Here is a 26504-nt window from a genome sequence, read left to right as displayed (position 1 = left end):
TATGAAGAATAAAATTCACAGGTTCCGGGGGGTAGGGTATGGATATCTCTGTGCAGGGTTGAGGGGGGTACTTTCTTCTGCCTGCCACAGAGACCTATGAGATGGTGGGGGAGGTAGGCCTGGGGTAACCAATTTAATCAAGATCGTATGGCCAATGTGTGGCTGAGAACTGCTCCCTGAGTTTTCTGCCTCTATAACCTTCGGAAGGAACAGAGCAATGAGTTTCCTGGAACACATTTCCCCCTTCTTTATAATCCATAGTTGTATGGCTTCATGGTAACCCTGCTAATTGTCCTCTTTTACCCCTTAGGGTTCTGATTCTTTAGAAAATCAGCATTCATTCCTTTCCCTGAAAAGGAATCCTAAAAGAGCACCTTAGATTTTCCACCAACACTGTCCCATCCTGGGAGGTGGGGAAGAACCATTGTCAGAAGGACACTTTGTGGAGGGTGCTGGTAGAACAGGTGAAACGGGCCACCTTTTTCAGACCGGAAGTCATTTCCTTGGAGTCAGTGTGACGGTCATTTTGGCAATTTAGACTAGGGCCTTCGTTGTCGAGCATTTTTGTGTTTTATCCATTAGATGAGGCAAGACTGCTTTGACATATTCTCTTCCCACAAAAGAAATCTTGGCATATGCCCTCTATAGTATTATTCTCTGGATTTGATTAGCCAGGGACAAAGAGGCGATTGTGAGTGGCCTGTGTGTGAGCTGGCCTCTTTTTAGGTTGTGGGGAGGGAGAGGCGGGCTTCTCTTTCTCTCATTTGGCCCTTTCTTAGCTTTCAAAATGACCTGGTTTTCTTAATAAGCATCATTAGAAATACACTTTGTAAAAGAAAGAAGATTCCTGTAAGATCAGTTCAACATAAAGGAATTATCTCAACACTTAAACACTTACACACTGTAAATGATCATAGATGAATCTCTCAGTGGCTTCTTTCTCTAAAAGTTCAAACAGCTGGAGCTATAAATCAGGAATAGAAGATAAAAATGAAAAGGAAGATGAAAGCTACATCTATAAGATGTCAACTTACTGTTATTTCCTCAAGGGATCTTTTTGTTTCACTGCAAAATCACACTGCTAAAACCTGACATATTATCTTACACAAGGCCGTGTAAAACATACATAGTGAGAGTGGATGGCCTGGCCTCACTTTTCCATTCCTTAGTTTTAAGCCAATATGATATCTTGAGCCGTAAGAACATAAACATATTTTTTCCCTAACAGGTAGAACTCAGCAATGTTTAAGACAGTGGATATGGAAATGCAGTCTGTAATGATTTCAGGTATGGGATATTCTTGATCATCGTGAATTCTGGAAGGAAAATTTCACGGCAGGATTCTCCCCTTAGGCTGCGTGGATCACTTACAACCCTTGGTCCCTACCTCTTTGGAAGACGCCTTTGGCCACATCGGACACCTCTAGGAGTGTCAACGGGGCCTCACCTTCATTTCCGCGTTGAGTCTAGTGCCCTCTTAGGCTTCATTGGCCCTTTATCTGGCAGGACGGGCAGGGGTGCACTCACCCGCTCAGTGAAATCATCTCCCGAGTAGTCAGGAGTTGAGGTGACGTAAGTGTCCCCAGCAACAAGACAGACGGTGGCCTTCTCAGCAGCTCCTGCCGCCCACAGGATGCCAGCCAGTGCCGCAGCCAGGCCCTGCTCCTGCTCCCGTTTGCTTATTGCACATAAACTGCAACACAGGAGGTTGGGTAGGAAGACAGTGGCGTGAACAGTCACTGAGCTGAATGTGAGGTGCCTCCACCTTGAAGTCCCCTTCTGCACACCAGGCGGGTCTGTTTGGTTCCTTCCTCAACCTAGCCCATGAGAATGTCACGGGAACTGGTATCCTCACAGATTATTTCTCACCAATGCCCCCCTGTGAGTCATCACCCTCTTGAGTCCCCACCAATGTCCCCTCTCCTGAACTCCAGCAGAGACTGATCCAAATTTTTAACCCAATAACAGGCCCTTTGCAAGTGCGACCCCAAACAATCCTTGCAGTGTTATCTCTCAGTGATATTTTGCAAACCCGATGGCCCACATGAACCAGTGCCCTGAACATACGTTCCACATTCCACCTCCATGCCTTTACTTGTGTCCTGGTGCACCTTTAATGTGCTAGCCTTGTCTGTCCTGCCTGATCCCGTCCGGCCTACGCCTGGCTGGAGGCCCACCTTATGTCGCCCTCACTGACTTGTAGCTTACGTTCACCTGGCACTCACTGCCCCTAGCATTGTTCTAAGTGCTTCATACATGTCACCTCATTTCATCCTCACTTCAACTTTGTGAAGTAGATACTACTGTTCCTCTCATTTTAGGGAGGGAGAAAGAAAGAGAGGTTGAGTAATTGGCCCCAGGTCATTCACCTTGAAAGTGGTAGAGCAGTGACCTGAAATCAGGCAGCCAGGCCCCCTGACTCCCTGCTCTTCACCATTATGGTCTAGGGCGTAATCCCAGGCTGTCAGGATTTCTCAGGAGATGGGAGCCAGTCTTTACGTGGTAGACCTTTTCTAGGCTGGTTTTCTAAATATTTAACACTGACAGCTGTTGGAGAAACACATGCTAGGGGTTCACGAATGAACTCAGCCATGATTTCTATCTTCCTTCTAGCCCTGTGGCGATACAGAAACAAGTTAACAAGGAGTACCATACTCCAAAACCCTACTCCGAGGAGGTGGATGAGAATAAAACAAAGTGCTATGACAGTAAGGAAGAGGGAGACGGGACTTGTGACCGAGAAGGTTCAGGAAGTCTTCGTGGAGCAGGTCTATGAGAGCGGTTCCTTGTTACCACATGTTTAATATTTGCCGCGCGCCAGGCACTGTGCTAAATGCTTTGTGTATGTAGCAAACGTGCGTGTGTTTCATCTAATTCCCTGAGGTCCCTTTTACTTAGTTGGTGGACACCTCCCCTGGCTGCTTTGGGGGGCTGCTACCAGTGGCTCCTACTTTTCACCTTTCTCTGAAGAGTTGGAGCCACCTTGCCTGGGAGTGATAAGGAGTGATGCCTGCCTTTCCACGGTTGGCTCAAAGCCGGTGGCTGACTGGGTGGGAAGCACAAAGGCCCCACTTCCTTCTTTGAAGATGGGGCAGCTGAGGTTGCCGAGCTCCCATGGGATCAGACTGAGGCTGGATATCGCTGGAGACCACATTCTTCTGCTTCTCCTTCCCTATCCTGCTTCCCTCGCTCCTACAGGGTCCTCCTGAGGGCCAAAGGGGAGCAAGTCTTGCCACCCAACATATGTCTCTTTTGGCATACTGATTATTTTAAGCTGGTTATTTAAAAACAAACAAACTACAGACTCAAGAGAAGATCTGAAAACTCAGAAGTTAGCCTTTTGTAAAAGACATTTTAAGGGAAAACTCCACTGGTAAGGGTATCTCCCTCCCCGGAGGAGGGGAATGGCTCTCAATCTCTAAAAACTCCTATCAGTAGAGAATGCACTGATGTAAATCTGCATAACCACCTTACCCTTGTTTACTGTGCTTTTCCTGGTAACCTCCCATAATGGACTCCCCACCCCCAACATCTTCTTTGGTCTTTAGCTAAAGATGGTATTTAAGGTGATGCCTTTGGCTGTTCTGGGAGTTACTCAATTTCTCTCAGTCTCTCCCAGGTATACGGGATATATACATGTTATTAAACTTGTGTTTGTTTTTCTCCTGTTAATCTGTCTTATGTCAGGTTAATTATTAGACCAACCAAAGAAGCTAGAAGGGTAAAATAATTTTTTTTTTTCCTCTCCAACAGGGCATTTGCTTCATAAATCACTTGTATAAAGAATTCCCACCTCTGGCTCTGCTTCTCAGGAAACTGGCAATTCATGATCTTAGAATAAATTATACATTTAGTTCCTGTTTTGAGGGATAACTTATCCTGCTGAGGGCAGATATATACCTTTTACTTGTTTATATTTCTTCTCATACCAAGCATAGAGCTTTGCACATGATGGAGTTTGTTGACTTCTAAGTAAAGTCATTTGAACTGATTTTCTTAAATAGGCAACTACCAAACACTGTACTTTGCCAGCCTGGTTAAATAGGAGAATTAATCCTTCATTTATCAGGGGTTTTTTTTGTTTTGTTTTTGTTTTAAACAGCCCTTTTGTTCCTCCTTAATTGTTAGTCTGGGGTTTCTCATCAAATACTGTCGAGTAAACCCACCTGAGACCAGGGGCGTCACTTCACCTGACAGGACGGTCTGCAGTGGAACATGAAAAGTCAACATTATTCCAGCAACCATTGAGAGTGGCTCCAGGAGAGTCCTCCCCAGCCACAAAGTCCAGTCCTTCCGGGAGAACCAGAGCCATTTTGGTCTCGTGAGGCAAGTCGCCTTCCCGAGGCCACCAGGGGATTTTCCCCAGTGACTATTTGGCACGTAAAGGTTCTCATGAAATGGGTAATTCTCTCGAGTAGTTCTAGGCCCCTTACCTGTGAAAGTTACAGTCTTTTCCCTTCCTTGTAAACAAGTATTTGATGATGGATCCTTGTACAGCCATCTGAATGCTTCGGGCACCACCCTGAAACGGGGAAAATGAATAGTGAGGCATGTGAAGCCTGGGAGCAGAGCTTTACAACTGTACTGGAACCCCATGGGGCCAACGGGACAAAGCAGAACCCTTGGAAATGGATGCCATGTATTCTCCGCAGCCCTTTCCCTCCTGGTGTATAGCATCCCTCAGCTGAGTGAAGGGACAGCATACTATGTACATGAGCTGTGGTCAGATGCCATGGCTGGGCTAGAATTTGCAACGACCACCTTCCTTGGGGAGCCCTGTAGACTGGCACCTGGGGGCATGCGGCCTCCTCCACCCCGCCTCCGCCATGCTCCTGCTTCCTATCCAACTTTTGGATTTGGAAGATGTCAGGAAATTGTTGGCTAGTCCTTGAAATTCTTTGTTACTGGTAATTGATGACATGAATTACTGAGATTTTATATAAGCCATGAAGAACCTCCTGGATCTCCTCCTGCCTTCACATCCTCAGGGATACTAAGAACTTGGAGAGAAGAGCCAGGAAAACTAGAATTAGGGAGGGCAGTGTGTATGGGGGCGGGGTTTGGGGCTTTGCTACAATCCGGACAGTGAGTTATAGTTTTAAACAGCCTCTTACCATTTAAGGTTAAATTTTAAATTATATGAAATATGCTTCTACGAATGATTATAATGAAAACATATTCTTATGGATGAGAATGGAAGGAGGAGATATGGACAGGGAATATGGGATTAGAATATTTAAAAATTGTTGCCTACTATTACCTTTTCTACTTCCAAAGCAAAAGCCAGGTCAGAAAAAGGATCATGGAACCTGAAATAGGCCTTTTTCCAGTCATAGCTGAAGACATGGATGGCATTTCCAAAGAGGCTCTGCCGTAACTTCTAAGAGGGGAAATAAAGGATTCAAACAAAGATAATTCTTCTTAGACACATTGCTCATCAAACGGCCGTAAGTAAGGTGGTAAATTTGTGGAGGTAGGCCTGTCCCCTTCCTACATTCTGGTTTGCATTTTACCTTATTCCTCTATCATAACTGTAGAGTCTTGTGCAAAGGAGTTACACCAGGTTCACTTAGACTATTTTTTTAAAGATTTTATTTATTTATTTGAGAGAGAGAGAGAGAGAACAATGGGGGGAGGAGCAGAGGGAGAGGGAGAAGCAGACCCCCTGCCGGGCATGGGGCTAGATCCCAGGACCTTGAGATCATGACCTGAGCCGAAGTTGGACGCTTAGCCAACTGAGCCACCCAGGGGCCCCTAGACTATTTTATCCTGAAGGCTCAGTGTGTCAACTTTGTACCCCGTTGTCCCCATCTGATGTTTGTCCCTTGTGTCTGTCTCGCCTTCCATCGCCAGCCATCTCTCCTTTATGCCTCGCAGTCCACCATGGGCTGCCGCTCTGCCTCCCCGCCTCTCATCCCCATCTATATCCATGACTCTGCAGCTCCTGCCTCTCCCATCTTTGGGTCTTTCTCTCTTGCTCCAGGAACAAGAAACAGACAAGTCTCTATGTTTCTAGCTTGAGTACAACATTGATTTAAATGATACTAAACAAGCATTCTCTGTTCTCTTGCCCCAGAATCTTTAAGGTTTTCCTGGATACTCTATAGCATGTTGAGATTGGAGAGGGTCTTCTAGAGCTTCCCAGAAAAAAATAAGCCTTTATAAACCAAACACATAAAAAAAAGGGGAATGCATTCGTAAACAAGGACATATTCATTGTTTAGCATGTGCTTGGTCCTAGGTGGGATATAGATATGTAAAAACTATGTACAAGATAGAATGTGTGAAGTTCTGTAAGTATGAAGTAGCTTGAGAGAACAGAGGAAGGAGAACTTCTGACTGGAATACTCAAGAAGGCTTTATGGAAGATGTGGCATTTGAACTGGGCTGGCAAATGGCATCTAGCATTTATTGAGCATTTTCTATGCACCAGGCACTGGCCTAAGTGCTTTATGTTCATTACGTTAATTTAATTCTTTGACCAAGAAGTATTTGACTAAATCACCCAGCTGGTACAAACAGCTGGGCTTCACGTCCATTCCAACATCACTGCTCTGCCTCGCCGGCTTTAAGTAGGTGTCATCCTATGATTGCTGTCCTTTTTGCATGCCAATCATTATTGAATTAATATCTTTCATTAGCTTGAGCTACTCTTATAACTCAGGAAATATCTATGTAATAAGGACACTTCATATCACATCTTTAAGTGGGAATCAAAATCATTTGTCTATATAGAAAAAATGGAAATAAAACAATGTTATTGACTTATGCTAGAAACTGTTGCCTACGAAAGCTTTGCCTGAGCTCACGATCTTTTTAATTAAAAAAGGGGGCACCCGGGTGGCTCAGTTGGTTAAGTGACTGCCTTCGGCTCAGATCATGATCCTGGAGTCCCGGGATCGAGTCCCGCATCGGGCTCCCTGCTCAGTGGGGAGTCTGCTTCTCCCTCTGACCCTCCTCCCTCTCATGCTCTCTCTCTACCATTCTCTCTCTCTCTCAATAAATAAATAAAAATCTTTAAACAAAAAAGGAAGTAGGAAGTATTAAAGAGGTGTCGACATGTGTACCCCTTACAGAGTCTTTCTCCGGGGTCTGCGGAGTGAAGAAGGAGCTAACTTTCCCACGAGGTGACCCAGTCTATTTAATATGTTACTTAATGACATATCCCTAAAAGCACTCATGCTCCAGCAGAGGCACATATCCCACACCGTGGGACAGACCGCACAGTGGCCTGTTGCCTATAATGGAGGGGAGGCTAGACAAAGAAGATCTGCAAACACACACACACACACACACACACACACACACACACACAGGCTCGCCCGCACGCACACGCATGCACACGCATGCGCAGAATAGTCAGAGCATCCAGGGACAAGGAGTGGTTCAGCGGAACCAGGAGACGGTGTGGTGTGTGCATGTGTATGCATGTATGTGTGTGTGTGTTCCAGAACCACGGGGCAGGAAGTCTATGGAAGTTGAGACTGGAAAGTACCCTAGGGCTGATCCTGGAAACCTTGAATATCACATTCACGCATTCAAAGCCAGCTGAAGAGTGTGGACAAAAAGAACAGGCAGCCATTAGGTCCAGAACCTAATGGTTTCTAAGAAGGACAGATGCAGGAGAAGCCTACATGTGGAATGGTCTTCCCCTTGTCGGACCAGGGTCCAGTTCTGGGGCTGGAGTTTATTTCCTGGCTATCTCTGCTCCCACCGTCAAAAGATTGCCTCTACAAAGAAATAGAGGCAGGTGCATTTCAGCCTGAGCAAGGGCCCAGGAGTGCACTTGAAGAAAAATAATTTGTCGGGCGCCTGGGTGGCTCAGATGGTTAAGCGTCTACCTTCGGCTCAGGTCATGATCCCAGGGTCCTGGGATCAAGTCCCGCATTGGGCTCCTTGCTCAGCGGGGAGTCTGGTTCTCCCTCTTCCTCTGCCTCTCCCCCTGCTCGTTCTCTCTCTGTCTCTCTTGCAAATGAATAAATAAAATCTTAAAAAAAAAGAAAAATAATTTGTCTGGTGTCTCAGGGCAACAGCAAGTCAAGGAGAGAGGGCTGCAGGGCATAGAGACTGCTCTTAGAAGACAAAGACTCAGTGTATCCCATGGCCAATGAGCCACCAACCCAGGACATCCCCAGGAGAGGACTGACAATGAATCCAAGTGTTTCCCTGACACCAGGGCAGCATGAGAAAGACTGAGCCCTCCCCACTCCAGGCTTGAGAAGCCCACTTCTGCGCCGCACTGACCACACGCACTTGGACAGACTGCCCATCCTTGCTAAGATTTTATTTGCTTATCCTGAGATGCGGATAACCCTTGCTCGGTCCACATGGGGGCTATTGTTGAAAGGGAAGAAGTATGAACAAGGGCTTTAGGAACCACCGTGTGTGCTGAGTAAATGCAGGGTGTTATTACCTTTGTGAACACACAGCCTGTCTCTGCTGGAACCGCTATAGGGAAGCGGTTCCCACAGATGGGAAAAGAGCAGAGCCTGGCAGGGGAGGGGAGGGGAAGCCAGGTATAAATGTGAGAGAGTAAGACTGTTGACACTAAGAAGGCTTGGAATTCAAATTCAATCACTAAAACTCTGCAAGCCAAACCAAACCCTGTTTCTGTTGCCGGGTACCACTTCCAACTTAGGGAGCGTCCCCGTCCAGATACACCTCGGGCAGGCCTCGAACGGAGGAGCTGCGGGCCGCTCAGACCAGACCCACTGGCCTGCAGCACAGGCAAGGTGACTCATCTTGCCTATATAACGGTTCCCTTCATATCAAGTATAACTTATCACAAGATTAGCCTGGTAAATTCACTGATAGGCATAAGTCATTGTGCTGCCTCGTAACTAGACACAAATATGGTAAATGGTCCTAATAAATGACTCTAATGATCATTATTATTTAACACAATCAAGCACGGTTTATAGTTTTTCTCTTTTCACTTTGTTAATTTTCGAGGATTTGTAATGAATACCTCTCTTTCCTGATTGCTATGATGATGATAATGATGATGAACATTATCTCACATGTTCTCACACACACATACACACACTCATGCACTCACACTCACAAACACACTCCCACACATGCACACGTTCACACACTCATGCAGAAGAACACAGAGGTCCTGGATCATTCTTCCAGACACATGTAATTTCCTTGCCCTGACTGCCTTGTGTCTGGTCCCTGGGCTTAGATTTTCCCTGTGACAACCTTGCCTGTTCAGATGGGAGCATCTCCATGCCTGCCCCCACCCCCAACATGAGGTAGAATAACCATTTTTGAAGCTTTTTTTCTAAATCTTTTCTTGCCTTAGATATTACCAGCTCATCACGGAATTAGAGATTTTTAGAATTAGCGAGTCCTAAGAAACATTGTTCTCCTAGCCTGTCAAATAGAGTGGTAGACTCTTGACTTGATCACCTTCACCATGGATTCCTCAGCATCTGGTGCAGAGACTGGTACATAACGGGTTCGCAATAAGCATTTGCTGAATTTAGAAAAAAAAATCTAATTTGGCCCTTTCCTTTTACAATTAAAAGATTTGGGGGGCAGAGCAGTTACGTGTATGCCCAAGGCCAGGTATTTTGTAAATGGCAGCTCCAGGACCCCAGTGCAAACCTTCCAACTTGTACCAGTAAGAGTCCCAGCAGGAAACAGATGATGCACGGAAGTCAGGATGATTAACTCGAGGAAAGTTTAAGACAGGGATGATCTACAGAGACGTGGGCTGCATGTGGGGAAACCACAGCGGCCGATGCAGGGTCCCACAGCTAGCAACACTATCTGCCCTAGACCTGAAGGGGGTGGGGGAGGAGAGTGATCTGAACCAGGAAGGAGAAAGTCCCAGAGAGAGAACTGCCAGAAGAGAAGAGGGATTCAGCTGGCTACACAGAACCTGGCTTCTTTCCCTTTCCTCCCTCCAGGCTCCCTCCGGGGCTCCCATTGGTCAAACTCAATAGGAAGCCAGAAGAGGAGGGAGCCCTGTTGATAGAGTCCCTCCCAGGTCAGTTTTGGCAGAAAGTAGGGTGGAGAAGGGTAGAGAGTGCCCCTGAGGGGCACACGGATGATACTTGCTGCCCCATACTGAGATGCCTCTCTGGGGGATGGTCCAGAACAGTGAATTAATCAAGCAAACATCCACTGAGGTCCGTCTATTGACCAGACCTTATGCTGGGGCACCAGGCTGTGCTTCCCACTTCCAAAAAGCCACCCCCTTGCCTGTTATCCTCCATGAAAGCTTCATTCATCTGAGTCTCTGCCAGAATATTTTGATCTCCCAGTCTTACATTTTTAATATGATCCTGCTAGGTGGTATTGCAAACACACCAGGGGTTGGTTTATTGGCTGCTGATAAAAGAGGCTATAGGAATGTGTTCCAGGCTGGGTTCTGGAGAAGGGTCTGGTTGTGGGGGAGGATGGGAAAGTGCCCTGGAGGGAAGCAGGCAGTTTTGGGGGGAGGGGCAGAGAGGTGCTGGCAGAAGAGCACAGAGAAGGATGCTCACTTTCTCTACAATCTTACCTGGGCCAGCAGCCTTGGCCATCAGTCATTACACCTCATTCACTGTAAGATGATTCAACTGGGGGAAGGAAGAAGGCTGTTGTATTGGAAATGAGTCAAAGTGTGGAGAGAGCCCTTCAACAGACAAATGGATAAAGAAGATGTGGTCCATATATACAATGGAATATTACTCAGCCGTCAGAAAGGATGAATACCCAACTTTCGCACCAACATGGATGTGACTGGAAGAGATTATGTTAAGAGAAATAAGTCAAGCGGAGAAAGCCAATTATCATATGGTTCCACTTATTTGTGGAACATAAGGAATAGTATGGAGGACATTAGGAGAAGGAAGGGAAAAATGAAGGGGGGGAAATCAGAGGGGGAGATGAACGATGAAAGACTATGGACTCCAAGAAACAAACTGAGGGTTTTAGAGGGGAGGGGCGTGGGGGGGATGGGTTAGCCCAGTGGAGGGCAAGTACTGCATGGAGCACTGGGTGTTACACGTGAACAATGAATCATGGATCACTGCATCAAAATCTAATGATGTACTGTATGGTGACTAACATAACATAATAAAAAAAGAAAAAAAAAGAAATGAGTCAACAAAAGGTGAGAAACAGGAATGCTGGGGAGAGAGAAGTTTCACCCCCCACCCCCTTTCTCAGCAGATTCCCAGCAAAGAGTGTGTGCCAAAGTCAGGAAATCCCAGGCATCCCTACGCCAAACAGAGGAGGGAGAAGAGAACGGCAGAATGACAACAAAAGGCACTCTCGAGTGAGTATTAGGATTCAGTAGCTCTGATAATTTGCCAGGCGGCTGCACTGCCCAAACGTCGATTAGAATTGGTCAAGCTTCCAAACCACCTCCCTGGAATACATGTATTCAGAATCCCAAGGCTCAGCATCTTGAAATCCCAGGGCGTGTTTAATTAATGCTATTGCTATTTAAAGGACACACTATCATCTGGCCCACATAATGGGAATAAATCCAAATTCTTTTTTTTTCCCAAGAAAAAAATCAATTATCTGCACTTCTGGGACTTCCTTAACACTCCATCAACTCTGGTTCAGGCTAGAGTGGTCTGATTCTTTTGTCCCCCAGGATTTTCCAAAGGGAGAGAATTACCTTGGAAAAGTCATGGGGGAGGTCTGCAATCACACCACATTTGTGTTTGTAGATAAGTGGGGGAATTCAGACCCAGACTCTCTTGCTTCCACAATATAAAGAGAGACTAGAAGACTTTGGAAACATCTGTGAATTGCATCTGTGATTTTTTTTTTCTGTTTTTAAAATTTCTATGTGTGTTTTTAAAAATAGATTGCACATTCACGTGGTTCCAAATCCAGAGAGTACAAAAAGGTACACTCAGAGAAGACTCCCTCCCACCCGTGTCTCCTACCCTACTCTTTCCCTCCAGTGTTACATTCCACAATGGCTTTTGGAAGTTCTGTAAGCATATACAGGCAAATACTGATATAGATCCATGGTCTTTCTCTTTTTTCATAGGAAAGGTAGTCTAATTTCCAGATATGTGTAAATTCTAAAATGACGGTCTCCATAGAAATTCATTACAGAGCCAGGAAGACATTCTTATTAAAGATGCTTTGTTAAAAACATTATCTTGTCCAGTAAAATACAGAGAGTTACTCTAACTTATGGTTCTATGGCACAGCAGAGGCAGAATAATCACTGAGGCTGGAGACCCGAGCAGGAGCCCACGTTCATTGCCTGTCTTCATTCCCTGAAAGGCAAGCCACTTGTTAAGGCACCATCCAGGGGCTGTGAGGCCCAGGAGCAAGCGCATCATCTCATGAGAGCCCGGCTGACCTATCTTCCTGTGACATCCGGCCTTCGAGCAAAAGAGGGAAGGTGGATTGAGGCAGAAAGATTTGTGATAATGAGAAAGAACAGTGGGCCTCCCAGTCCATTTGTACTGCAAATATGACAGGAAGGAGAGGTGCTCTATGAAGCCAGTGAGGACATGTCTGATAAAAAAGAACGTGGGGGCTTGGTCCCTATACGTGATGATGTTCCATCTGAGGACCGTAAAGAAAGGCGATATTCAGGGTTGGAAATACTGCAGTCAGGGCCAACTCAAAAAGCAGGTGGAGACTGGATGGTTTCCCCAGCAGGGGTTCCAAGCCCCACTCATCCCTCTCAGCAGGAGCCCCGTGTGCAGTGCACGGACTGTGGAACTATATGTACACGACAGGCCTCCTACAGGGCAAGTGTTACTGGTTTTCGCCCAGGTGACCAATCTGGTCCTGGGTGCCTTCTGCAAGCTTGCCCAGGTGTAGGGCAGCATGCCCTTAGGAAGGAAGTGCTTCTTCTAATTCTTGTTCTTGGGGCCCCCAGGAAAAGTCTCTGCCTGGGGCTCCAGGATACAGTGTGCAAGTTAAATTGTCAGGGTGAAGGTCCTGAGAAGAAATTGTCCCGAATCTCACTATGATTGAGAAAACTATCTTGGAGGCAATCCAGTTGAAGGGATCTCTCACTCTAGCTGGTCCTTTTCCCCTGGCTTGACCCAGGGCTTAGCTTCCCCAGTTCCCAATCAGGCCTCGTTGATCTTGACAGCTGGGCCTTTGGTCCATTGCCAAGGCATTGGCTCCAGCCCTGGCTTGTTTGCTAGTTCACCTCCTTGCTGGGTCTCTGCCGTAGCCCTTTGCCCCAACCCATCCAGTTTGGAAATGAGCAAATGGTCCCCAGAACCAGGAGCTTCCAGATCCACTTGAATCCTCACTGTCAGGTTCTTTTCAAATCTGCCTGTTAGTTGGCAGCCCCAGGAAAGCATTTCCTAAGATCAGCTCCTTGCCCCAGCACCAGGCCCGGCACAGGTGCCCCACCTCCCCCACCACCTGCCCGCGAGGACAGGGCCCTGCCTCACACAGCGACATGGCTTTCAGCGCGGTGGTTGGCAGCACTCGTCACCTGCCCTGTCTCACCTTATAAAGTGATTTATTTGAATTCAACTCCCTCACTCCCCCAAAGTTAATTGGCAGACCAAGGAAGTGACTAGAGACTCTCCGAGTTTGGGAGGAAAAGATTATATCGTCACCGATGTCCTTGAAAAATACCATAAATAAGTCATTTTAATTATATTCTCCTTTTACCAATCACAACCGTCTGTAGTCTTGTCTTCAATAATACTCTCATATGACAGCAGATAAGATTCCCCAGCCTTGTTGTTTGGGGAAGATTACGTTTCCTTTCATGTTTAATTGACAAGCTGTACTTACCGTGGCCATTGCCAGGGAGATAGGAAAGCCGCCTGATTTTAAAGAGACGAGAGAGGGTTTGGGGATAGAACAAGGGCTACTTGATGGCAAATGTCCGTGTCCTTTGGGCTGAGGTATTCCTGTTCTCTCTTCAGTTTCATCAGCAGATGTATGGTTGCCTCCATGATTCTGTGTAAAATACCACCACCAAAAAACAAAGCAAACAGAGCTGGTGATGACCTGGCTTCCCCCTTTTCTGTCTTTCTCTCTGAAATAGCAGTGTTCAGAAAATACTGTCTCCCTTTTACAGACATCTGAAAATTGTGATAAATAGCAATAAAGGAGGCAGAAAAATCCCAGTATCTGTGTCAAAGGGGTTTCTCATAAGTTTTATGTGACTGGGAGAGGTTAAATGTAACTATGGAAACATAATTAATGCTATCAAGACCTTGACTTGAAATTATGTTTAGAGAAGAATGTAAATGTCACTGTCTCTTGTTTTGAGAAGACAACATTTTATCAACAATCAATGAATCTTCCCAGTCTATGGGAGGTATTCCTCCCTGTATTGTTAACTGGCCAGTAAACGAGGTCAGGTTACCTCCTTTTAATGCTCTCTGATTCCTGCTCCCTAATAAGTGAGTTATAATATATTTTTCTTTAAAAAATCCATCCCCTACCTTTAAGGAAAAAAAATCTATTTTTTACCTTTCTTGACTGATTCTTATGGCATTTAAATATGTTAGCATCAAGTCTACTTCCAATTTACCTAACTTCTATACTAATGTCATGAAACAAATCTGCCCTATCGGAGGCTGAAACATGAAGGAAACTGCCTTCTTAGTTCTCTGGATTCCTAGAGGCTAAGATGCTTTCTTATCTCAGAAACACAGCATCCAAATTGCAGACTACTGTTGTGATACGATGCATTCTGTAAATCAAACGGAAAATCTTTACATTTGTAGCGATGGATTTCCCTCACCTTGTATAAAGCGTAACTTGACATTTATTTATTTTTTTCCTTTCAAAGATAGTTTTATCTTTTGAATATTCTATTCTCCCAAATGGTAGCTATTTCCACTTAATACTTCTAAGACTAAAATGGAAGCATTATCTCCCTGATTCTAATTTAGACTGTGGTTACGAAAGTTTTAGCACAAATAAGGCTTTTGATGACAGGTTACTTGGAGGAAGATGCTTCAAAGTTACCGTTAAAATATTAATAATTCAGTTGTTTGATCATATCATATATTAGTGCCAGGAAAATCACCGTCACATTTTGTGCTGTGTTTGTTCAGAGATTGAATTAATATCTGAAATACCAAGTTCATTACCTTGTAACCTTTTCAGGTTACAGGAGATAAAAAACATCTTTCATTTTATATCGTAAAACAGATTTTAAAATACGTAGTAACACCTGAATTCAGTCACCTTTGCCTTATTTGAAAATGATGAAGGAAAACAGTTTTTCAGAAGCTGAATAAAGATGATAGCTACTTTCAAAATTACTTTTCTTCAAGAACAGTGAAGCACTTGGATGTCAGAATCTAGTGTTATTTCACAAGTGTAAGAACTCTAGATTCTAATATTTTAGAATCTTTTTTCTAAAATAATAACCGTATGGTACTCTTAATGAGTACCATATTAAAGTACTTAAAAGTAGGAAGAGATTTTTATGGAAAAAGAAAGCACAAGAAAAGATTTCAACGGGCTTTCTAGTTTTATGTGTTCACGCATTAAATGCCGGGTGCCTGAGTGACATTATGTGCATAGAATAAATGAAGATTATGCCATTAATGTGACTGTTCGAAGAAGCAACCAGAGGAAAACACATGGGTTTTGAGAAAAGTAATTACCTGAAGAGTTGTATTATTGGTTCCCAACCTATAAATGAAAGAGAAAACATCAAGTAAATTACTCACTCCATTCAACCCTCAAACCTCCTCAAACCCAACCTTGCTAGTGAAGACTCTCTCCCCAAATGGTTATACCTGAAGCATCTTAAATGTAAATCTATAAGGGAGACTTCTCATGTAGTGAGCATAAAAGCTGATTACTTAAACACCTGAAATCCCTCTGGTTCTAGAGAAACGAGAAAACAAGAACATCTTACCCGTGACAACTAAAGATTTGCCGCCATTTGTCAAGAAATGAAATTTTCCTGGTTATTTCCTCCAAATCCAGCTCCCGGGAGCATTGTCCCTGGTCCGGGACTTGCATAGTCCTTTGGGAGATGTGGGGAACTGAAGAAGGAAGTTGTTAGGTTGGGAGAGAGAGGTCTGGCAGTGGGGAAGCGAGACACTGGCCAGATGGAGGGCCGCCCCGACTTTTGACCAGCAAGTAGGTGACACCACACAGTTTCTGCTCTGTGCTCTCTATAAGCCCCTGCTATCAGATCACCATTCAACTTTCATTAGAGGTGGAATACTTTGTGTATTGTTTCCTTTATAGATGCCATGAATGTTTAATCTAAGATGCGGATTTATAAACAAAAGGATTGCAATTACTTCTCTGTATTAAAGCAATGGGATAATTTAATTGACGAAGGATACCATCCTGGTGGAATGTGATAGTACTTTATGCTGTCATGCTTCTGTGGAAGTGTTTGTGGTATAGAAATACTTAGCCACAAAGTAGCCGGGGGAAGGGGGTGTGTGGGCGGGGGTAAAAGCCATCCTCTTGATATCTAAAAACTGTATCAACTACTGTTGGATCATATGTAGGCCAAGGAAGAAACTGGCCAACAGATGTTTGACATAGTACACAGAAATCTTGCACACAGTTTGAAGAAGGACTGGTTTGATTTGTTTCAGGGAAAGGTATAAAATGATGTCATGTCCTATTGGCTGAAGGAAATGTAGCTGCAATAAATGGCATAATAAAGAATATTCATTGTTGTGATGGTTAATTTTATGTGTCATCTTGTTAGGCTACGGAACCCAGTCTTTGGTCAAACACCAGTCTCAATGTTGCTGTGGTTTTTTTGTTTTGTTTTGTTTTGTTTTGTTTTAGATGTGCTTAACATTTAAATGGTAGATTTTGAGTAAAGTGGGGTATACTTCAAAATGTGGTTGGACCTCAACCAATCAGCTGAAGGCCGTAAGAGAAAAGACTCAGGTTTCCCGAGGAAGAAGGACTCTGCCTCTAAATAGTCTTCAGACTCAAGAGTGCAGCGTCAACTCTTCTCTGAGTCTCCAGCCAGAGAAGTGCGCTGCCCATTTCAGACTTGTCAACCTTCACAACCATGTAAGCCAATTCCTTACAATAAAGACCTCTTTCTCTCTCTCTTTGTCTCTGTCCCTGAAGAGCCCTGAGTAATACAATAGTGTTTATCAAAAACAAATACCGGGGGTAACTGGATGGCTCAGTCGGTTAAGTGTCTGCCTTCAGCTCAGGTCATGATCCCAGGGTGCTGGGATCCCGTCCTGCATTGGGCTCCCTGCTCAGTGGGGAGCCTGCTTCTCCTTCTCCCTTTGTCTGCTGTTCCCCCTGCTTATGCTCTCTCTCTCAAAATAAATAAATAAAATCTTAAAAACAACAACAACAACAACAAATACTGGCTACCAGCAAAAGTTATCTTGTCTCTTTGGATTTGGTTGAATATCAGAATTGAGCCTTGGGTGGTCATTTTCCTCTTTGAACATTTCTGATCAAGAGTTTTGTAAAATCCTGAGAATGCTGAGAGGTCAAGGCAAAGAGGCAGTTTGGATTTATTATGACCAGGGTGGTCAGGGCTGAGGGGATTGGTTATATGTAATACGGCAGAGACCCTAAAACAGAGCAAGTCACTAAATCGACCACAGGTGGATTTAGGTGTCCATGGTTTTGCTTTGGACGTCTCTACCTCCAGTTTCTTAAATGAACTTTTGGTGGTTGTAGAACCATTTCATATTCACAAGTCCCATAAAATTCCATCAGATTTCATATTTTTATTGTAAACATAAGAGGCACAAATAATTCCTTTATTTCCCTTCTCTAAACATAAATTCTTTTTTTTAAAGCCTTACTATCCCCCTCTTTATAATTTTATAGTTTTAATAGTGGCATCAATATTATTGGGCACTCCCAGTATAGAAAAGAATAAGAAATTATGTGATCCTTGCTCTCAAATAATATAATGAGAAATGTCTTGGATTTCCCTATTTAGAAAGTCAGGTTAAAAAATAAATTCTGCATCTTTCATTTAAATTGTTTAACAACCCCAAACCAAGAAAGGAGAGTAGCTAAGACAGCCTTTTTCTTTATCTTTTTTTAAATTTAAATTCAATTAATTAACATATAATGTATTATTTGTTTCAGGGGTACAGGCCTGTGATTCATCAGTCTTACATAATACCCAGTGCTCATTACCACACATATCCTGCCCAGGGTCCATCACCCAGTGACCCCACCCCCCTCCCCTCCAGCAACCCTCAGTTTGTTTCCTATGATTGAGTCTCTTATGATATGTCTCCCTCTCTGGTTTCGTCTTGTTTCATTTTTTTCCTCTCTTCCCCTATGATCCTCTGCCTTGTTTCTTAAATTTCACATATCAGTGAGATCATAAGAAAGCCTTTTTCTTAAGAATCATAATTAAATCTGTGTATTTTTGTTTGTGTCTCTGTCCTTCTTTACAGACAATTCTGTAAAGGTAGAAGCATAAATCCCAGTGAATAGACAACTTAACCAGTAAACTGTTCTGTTGGGTTTAATAAACATATTTTGAGTATTTCCTATGTGCCAGGCACTTGGAAATGCCAAGGTGAGTAAGATGAGGTTCCTGCTCTCTCTAGTGGTGGAAACAGACACACCGAGAGAGGAAAACGCTGTGAACACAGGCTCAGAGGGCTGTGGGTGCATAGGACATAGGCAGGGGAGCAGAGTGGGTAACAACATGGCCTTTGGGCCCAAACTGCTTAGTTTTGAAGCATGGCTTCGCCTCTTGCTACCTGTATGGCTTTGGACAAATTATTTAACCTCTCTGTGCCTCAGTTTATTCATCTGTGAAGTGGGGATACTTTCATATCTTTACCATATGAAGACTCTACTCTATGAAAACAGTATGTCACTCCACTTATTTAGACCTGATTTATCTTCCCATTGTTTGATCCCCAGAAGTGGAATGCCTGAGTCAAATGGTATGGTCATTTTTAAAGACTTTTGATACATATCCCAACCTTTGTCATTGTGGTGAGCATCCCTTACTCAGCCCCTCTTATTCCTTTCATTCTCAAGTTGGAATTCATGGCTCTGCTCTTTTTTAATAAAGAAAGTACTGCTTTTACTTCCTTACCATTCTCTTCTTTTTCAGTTAGATGTTGTTGATAAGGGCTCTACAGATGGAAAGGGCTGGCCTCTGGAATACACCAAGAATCAAGAATGTGATTCAGCCACATCCAGAGGAAACCACCCCTCTCTTGGCCATTTTGTCCAGACTTAGAGCAGGAGGCCTGGGTGTAAGAAGTGGGGTAGAAAGGAAAGGTGGGATTGGGGATCCTGGGCCGGGTTGGAAGGACAGGGCAGGAGAGGGGTGCAGAAATATATGGACTCTGGGATTGTCCTTTTCTACATTCTTTTTTTTTTTTAGTGGTTTTTTACAAGTCTTTAATTAAAAAACTCAAAAATGTATAATCAAGCATTTTACATAATGCATACATTCTTAATATCTGCAGGTAAGACAAATAACAGAAGGCAAAAGCGGATATACTGTATTGCTTCTCTTTGGCAAATCACCAATATTACCCCCTGCAGAAACATACGATACATGTAAAAAAAAAAAAAAAAACGTAAAAAAACAAGCAAAACCATGGTCTTAAAATTGTCCCTTAGTACAAATAAAATATTTAGCAATAATACAGTAGATGGGATTTTTCAAACTGACTAAAATTGATAATACTTTATACCACGGGGTTAAAGTAGCAAGCTGCTTTCCAAAATTAAGGCCCGCAGCAATGGTTATATAGTTATGGGGTGGGGGCGGGGAGATGACGCAGGACACACACACACACACACACACACACACACACACACACACACACCCTTTTCCTAGTTATACCTTGGCTCTGTTTTTATTTAATAACGTCACATTCAAATTCTACCTCTTGGATGCCATTCCTAAAGAAAACAAAATCTTTCCCTTTGGGTTTTACTTGCAGGTCAGATGCCTGACCCCCACCGCCAACTGCTTTCTTCAGCCAGTATTTACCATCTAACGCAGTGGCCCGTGGGGCAGGGTGGGGGGCGGGAATTCCTTCCACTTCCATTCCTTCCACTTCCAATTCAGATACTTCCACAAGTATCTGACAAACAGATACTTGAAGTCAGTCAAGCTTGAGGTTTGTGTCAAGTGAGTCCCGTCAGACCCTAGAACCAGGGAAGCCTGAGCCCTCTAGATACCATAGGAGAGAAACTCCAAAACTTTGGAAGGAATCGGCAGCTCCTGGACCTCCTGGGTGGGCATCACTCTCTGGATCGACGTGTGACACAAATGTTGAAGGCTAGGGACTTGCCTCGGAGTGGCCCAGAAATATACACTTCCATCATGTGTCCCAGCAGCTAAAACACTGCCATCAGTAGAAAAGGCACAGCAAAGACCATTGCTCAAAGATGCAACTTGAACTGGATAATCCTCATCAATTCTCCAGAACCTCATCATTTTATCATCAGCAAGGCTTGCAACATGCAGTCCATCATGACTAAAAGACACGGATCGTACCCATCGGTCATTTGCTCCTCCAGCAAATATTGGAGTAGGTGGGGGAAACAGGTGCCCAAATTTCATCAGAGTGTCTCCAGTTTGTGGATCCCAGATATATACTCGATTATCATAAGATGCAGTAGCCGGTAATGCTCCATCAGGAGAAAAGTCACAAGCTACAACATCATGGTGGTGTCCTTCCAGTTTCCGTATCATGGTATATTTATCCATATTCCAAAGGAAAACTGCTTAACTGGCTCCCACTGAACCCAGCATAGAAGAATCAGGAAAGAATGCACAGCTATACACCCAGTTCTGATGGCCCCTCAATACTTTCATCATGTTTCCATCATCTTTCAGGTCCCACACTCTCAGAGTTTTGTCTCTTGAAGCTGATACTAGGATTAAGCTCCCATCTGGAGCAAAAGTTAAATCTCTGACCACTTCAGTATAATCTACCAAGTTAAGGAGTTTTCCTGTATATACATCCCATATTTTGATATGTCCATTGTTTAACCCTGTGGCAAGGAGCAGCTGATCCTGTCCAAATCTGAATCGATGCCATTCTGTATTGACACAGAGACTCTGTTTTTCTGGAACTGAAGATCCAAAAGCAAGACTCCAGACTATGTCACCACAGTCTATAATATGTTCACGAGGCTTATTTTTCTGACCACCATCACTGTTTTGTCTTGACAATCTCAAACTGCTTGAATTGGTGATGTTCTTGGTGCCATGCAAGAGAAAGTTCTTAAGGCACTGGGACCACGGAACAAGCTTTACTGTAGGATGTCCTTGTGACCAAGCAAAGTACGAACCATCTGGAGCAAAAGCAACAGTCCAATTTTCACGACCACATTTCTTGTCAAAAGGAGCTACTGGAGCTAAAAGTTCACCTGTAGTACGTGATCTCACGATCTCTTTCTCGTTGACCCTCGGGGGAAAGCTGGCCATCTATGGGGCACCGTCTGATTCCGGGGACGCGATGCGGACGCAACGACAGAGAAGGGATCGGCGAGCGCTGAGGGGCGTGACGCGGGCTCGGTCCCTCCGGGAGCGGGGGACCGAGAGGAGGGGCGGGGGCGGGGGCGGGGGCGGGAGCCTCTGCCTACTGCCCCGCGAAAGACGCGGAAGGCCTCTGACCAAACTACGGAGTCAGGAGTCAAACACAGACAATAGACCCCGTTCCCTGCCTCAAGCCTATGGACCACGACACTTCCTCCAACGCCGACGACCGCAAACCAGACACTCCCTTTTCTACATTCTTTATCCTTGCTCCTACCTCATGGCACGTGAAGTCACCTAAAGCTCCTGTCCCCACACTGTCCCTGCTGAGGCAAAGGATTGGGGCTGAATATGGAGCCCGGGCAGCAGTTGGTCTGCAGCAGCACAAGGCAAGAGCATGAACAATGCAGGGACAGTGGGGGAAGAAGGGGATTCTTGCAGCCGTGTAGCGGGGGCCGTGGGTGATGGTGGAGGGTCCGAAATCATTCCCTATGAAGGAAGTGCATGCACTACGTGAGTGCAGAAATGTGTCTGAATCCATTTGCTTTCTTTGTTGATAAATTTGAAAAATAATACCAGTGATTTCATGAGAAAAGCTAGTATCTATTCCAAACTTGGAAACCTGTATGTAAAAATGTAATGTGATTAACATTTGTTGTAGTTTCCCAGAAAGCTGTGATTGATCTTTACAGTCCTTTACTCAATCAGCCTTATAGTCAAATTTGAAAACGCTTGTAAGCGTTTTGACTTGCTTGCAAGATGATCCCCAGCCTTTCTTCTTGCTGTTTTCTTATGATGCTTCATAAACAGAAATCCAGAAGTAAAATTTTAGAAACTTTTGACTTTTTTTTTTAAACAGAATCTCGTTAGTATTTAATTAACCTTACCCCTGGAAAGCTCTTCCTTAGGATTAAGTTAAATCCTTTATGCTTTGATTATCATTCATTTTCTTTAGTTCTACTTTCTGTGGAGATGGAAATTTCCTGATTACATTCCTTATTAAAAGAATTCTGCCAGTCCACTGGAAACGAGAAGATGGCTGATATCTTGTCTTTTTGTTCTTTGGTGATGAGATGAGGAGGAGAAAGAGGGTGTCAGGCCCAGTGTCAAACCCCAGGGCCTTCCTCATGACTTGGTAACCTTGGAAAAGTTAGTCTCTCTGAGCTTCATTTGCGGTGGCTCCTTTGGCGTAATTCATAGAATCATAATGAATACAACTCATGTGAAAATTCCTAATCTTTAACCAATGTTTTCTTGCCTCCTGTATGTTAAAAACTCTCCTTTAAACATTTGATATTTTCATGGCTACGTGTATTTTGAGAGTCGCATCATGGGCATCATGGAGGCCCAGAAGTCAAAGTCCTAAAGTGAGAAAATGCAGATATTGGTTCCAACCAGTCCCTCAGTTCATGTGGCCTTCGGTTGGTCACTCAGTCACTCATGTGGGCCCCAGTCCTCATCTGAAAGATCTTAAAGACCAGCGTGGTATAATGGGAAATACATATTTGGTCATTGTCCCTCATTATTGGCACAGAGCTCTTAAAAATTCTTGGAATTTCCTGAGTGACAAAGAGTGATAGGACCACCTAGGACTTTCAGCCCTAGCCCCCAGCCTCCAGGGAGGGGATACGAGCCAGAGATCGATTGATCCCCAATAGCCAATGATTTGATCAATCATGCCCGTGTAATGAAACCTCCATAAAATCCCTAAACATCCATGTGCCAGGAGGATGACATACCCCAACTCCACTGGGGACAGAGATTCTTGCACTTGAGACCCTCTGGACCCCACTTTATGTACCTCTTTACCTGGATATTAATTTATATTCTTTATAATAAACTAGTAATGTAAGTAAAGTGCTTCCTGAGTCCTGTGCAAATTACTGATCCTCGTGAGGGGGTCGTGAGACGCCCCAATTCTAGCCAGTTGGTCAGAATGATGTGATACTTGTGACTGGAGTCTGAAGTGAAAACATTCTTATGGAGCTGAGCCCTTAAACCCATGGATTCTAACTCTAGTTAGTGCCAGAATTGGCACTAATTGTAGGGCACCTAGTTCACCTAGTCGGAGAATCGGAGAACTGGTTGATGTGGGGGAAAAAAAACTTCTCACTTAGTATCAAAAACAACTTGGCAACCCGCTTTTAAAGCATATATCCTGGGCGCCTGGGTGGCTCAGTCGTTAAGCGTCTGCCCTCAGCTCAGATCACGATCCCAAGGTCCTGGGATTGAGCCCCGCATTGGGCTCCCCTGCTCAGCGGGAAGCCTGCTTCTCTCTCTCCCACTCCCCCTGCTTGTGCTCCCTCTCTCTCCATGTCTCTCTCTGTCAAATAAATAAATAAAATAAAATAAAAAGCATATGTCCTGGAGTCAGGCTGCTTGGGTAGGAATTTTTGCTCCTTTACTGTATTAGTTACCTATTACTGACTAACAGATTAGCACAGATTTAGCAGCTTAAACCACACCCCTTTAGCATTTCATAGTTCCTGTGCATCAGGATCCCAGCCATGGCTTAAGTGGGTGCTCTGCTCAGGGTCTCATAAAACTGCAGTCAAGGTGTGAGCCAGGCCTTCAGTCCCCATCGAGGCTCAGGGTCCTTTTCTAAACTCACATAGTTGTTGGCAGAATCCATTTCCTTTCGATTATAGAACTGGTGGCTCCAAGACTAGCAGAAAAAGGGAGTCTCTGCTGCTTCAAGTTTCTGATCATGGGGAAAGCCCTAGCTCCCTTATAAAGAATTCACTTGATTAGGTTAGGCCCACCCAGAATAATCTCCCTTTTGATTAGCTCAAAGTCCAAACTGATTAGGGACATTAATTATATCTGCAAAAGCCCTTCACCTTTGTTGAATAAGGTAACATAATCATGGGAATAATATCCCCTCACCTTTCCCATATTCTGCTTATTAGATTGTCTCTTCCTTCTTGTGAGTTTTGGCAGATTGTGCCTTTCAAGAAACTGGTCCATTTCATCTAGGTTATTAAATTTGTGAGCATAGAGTTATTCATAGTGTTCCTTTATTATCCTCTTAATGTCCCTGGAATCTGTGGTAATGTCCTCTCTTTTATTTCTGATATTAGCCATTGTGTCCTCTCTCTTTCTTAGCCTGGCTAAAGGTTTACTGTTTAAAAAAGATTTATTTATTTATTTTAGAGGGAGGGTGGGTAGGGGCAGAGGGAGAGAAAGAGGGAGAGTCTTTTTTTTCTTCTTCTTCTAAGATTTTATTTACTTATTTGACAGGGAGAGAGAGCACGCACAAGCAGGGGGAGCGGGAGAGGGAGAAGCAGGCTTCCCCGCTGAACAGGGAGCCCGATCTGGGGCTTGATCTCAGGACCCTGGGATCATGACCTGAACCAAAGGTAGATGCTTAACTGACTGAGCCACCCAGGAGCCCCGGGAGGGAGAGTCTTAAACAGACTATGCTGAGTGCAAAGCCTGAAGTGAGGTGGGGTTTGATCTCAAGACCCTGAGATCATGACCTGAACCAAAACCAAGAGTCCGAGTACACTTAACTGACTGTGCCATCCAGGGGCCCTGAGGGTAGAGACTTACCACTTTTATTGATCTTTTCAAAGAACCAGGTTTGGTTTCATTGATTGTTTTTTCCTATTGATTTCCTGTTTTTAATTGCTCTAATTCTTATTATTTATTTTCTTCTCCTTACTTTGGATTTAATTTGCTCTTCTTTTTCTAATTTCCTAAGGTGGAAACTTAGATTACTGATTTTAGATCTTTCTTCTTTTCTAATATATACATTCAATGCTATAGATTTCCCTCCAAGCACTGCTTTTGCTGCATCCCACAGGTTTTGGTAAGTTGTGTTTCATTTTCATTTAGCTCAAAATATTTTTTATTTCTCTTGAGATTTCTTCTTTGATCCATGTGTTATTTAGAAATGCACTGTTTAATCTCCACATATTTGGAGATTTTTCAGTTATCTTTCTGATACTGATTTCTAGTTTAATTCCATTGTGGTCTGCAAGCAGACATTGTATAATTTTTATTCTTTTAAATTTGTTAAGTTTTATAACAACTGTAGGAGGTCAACCAGTTAACTGGGCAGGTGTGTTTTATTGTTCAGAATGTGGTCTATCTTGGTGAGTGTTCCATATGAGCTTGAGAAGAATGTGTGTTATGCTGTTGGATGAAGCAGTCTATATATGTTAATATATCCAGTTAATTGATGCTGCTGTTAAGTTCAACTCTTGCTCACTGATTTTACGCCTGCTAGATCTCTTTCCATTTCTGAGAGAGAGGTGTTGAAGTTCCCAACTATGATAGTGGATTAATCCATTTCTCCTTGAAGGTTCTATTAGTTTTTGCTTTGCATAGTTTGACGCTCTGTTGTTAGGTGCTTACGCATTAAGAACTGTTATGTCTTTTTGGAGAATTGACCCCTAATATCATTATGTAATGCCCTTTTTTATCCCATATTCTGTTAGGCAAGTCACAGGTCCCACCAGCACTCCACGGGAGGACATTACACTTGTCTGGGCAGGGAGGGGACGGTGTCTCCCCACGGTGTGTCCACCACATGTACATGATGGCAGTGATCTTGGGTCAATCATTTCACCTACGTGCCTCAGTTTCTACTCTTGTAAAATGGGTATAATAATATTAACCATCTTATTGATTCACTATAAGGATTCATTAATTAATACCTAAGAAGCATTTAGAACAGTGCCACATAGCAAGTGTTCAATGTCTTTTAGCTATTTGTCTGCAAAATAGGGACAATTGCTGCCAATTTCTGGTACTTCTGACCACCTGACTAGCGTTGTTACAAAACTCAGGGGGATGAGACATCTCTGTTAACTGAAAAACACCACACAAATGAGATGGGTTACTGTTTTAGGGCTTGTCTTCCTCATTCTTTAATGAATATAGCTTTTTCATTTCTTTCCTCTGTGCAGTGACCCATAATTGTCTCTTTATATTTGTGGACAGAGGGACGTAGAGGTTCTGCGTCGATTCATCTTGTTGGTCTTTCACATCTGCCTGCCCTGAGGTATTTTCTGTCTTGTTTTAGAGGTGCTCAGGTATCCAAAAGGTCGTGGGGCAGCGAGGAATGAGATGAGGGTTCACTGAATCTGCTGTGTGATCTTAT

General features: G+C 43.9%; 1 protein-coding gene and 1 pseudogene across 1 annotated transcript in view; both read right to left on the bottom strand.

Moving 5' to 3' along the window:
• The window catches only part of MINDY4B (MINDY family member 4B), a 34853-nt gene extending 18917 nt beyond the window's left edge, over positions 1 to 15936 (bottom strand). Inside the window, exons 1-7 of the mRNA XM_028103085.1 lie at positions 15830 to 15936; positions 15573 to 15600; positions 13738 to 13905; positions 5261 to 5380; positions 4434 to 4522; positions 1528 to 1693; positions 899 to 964 (exon numbers count right to left, since the gene is read on the bottom strand). Of these exons, the coding sequence (XP_027958886.1) occupies positions 899 to 964; positions 1528 to 1693; positions 4434 to 4522; positions 5261 to 5380; positions 13738 to 13905; positions 15573 to 15600; positions 15830 to 15936 (744 nt within the window). The remainder of the gene's footprint in view (positions 1 to 898; positions 965 to 1527; positions 1694 to 4433; positions 4523 to 5260; positions 5381 to 13737; positions 13906 to 15572; positions 15601 to 15829) is intronic.
• Positions 15937 to 20083: 4147 nt separating this feature from the next.
• LOC114209096 (WD repeat and SOCS box-containing protein 1 pseudogene) lies at positions 20084 to 21432 on the bottom strand (annotated as a pseudogene).
• Positions 21433 to 26504: the final 5072 nt, after the last annotated feature.

Source organism: Eumetopias jubatus, unplaced genomic scaffold (assembly GCF_037043125.1).
Source record: "Eumetopias jubatus isolate StellerSeaLion01/CBP00866 unplaced genomic scaffold, mEumJub1_p1.0 scaffold_1, whole genome shotgun sequence".
Taxonomy (NCBI): Eukaryota; Metazoa; Chordata; class Mammalia; order Carnivora; family Otariidae; genus Eumetopias; species Eumetopias jubatus.
This window is presented reverse-complemented; position numbering and strand designations above follow the sequence as displayed.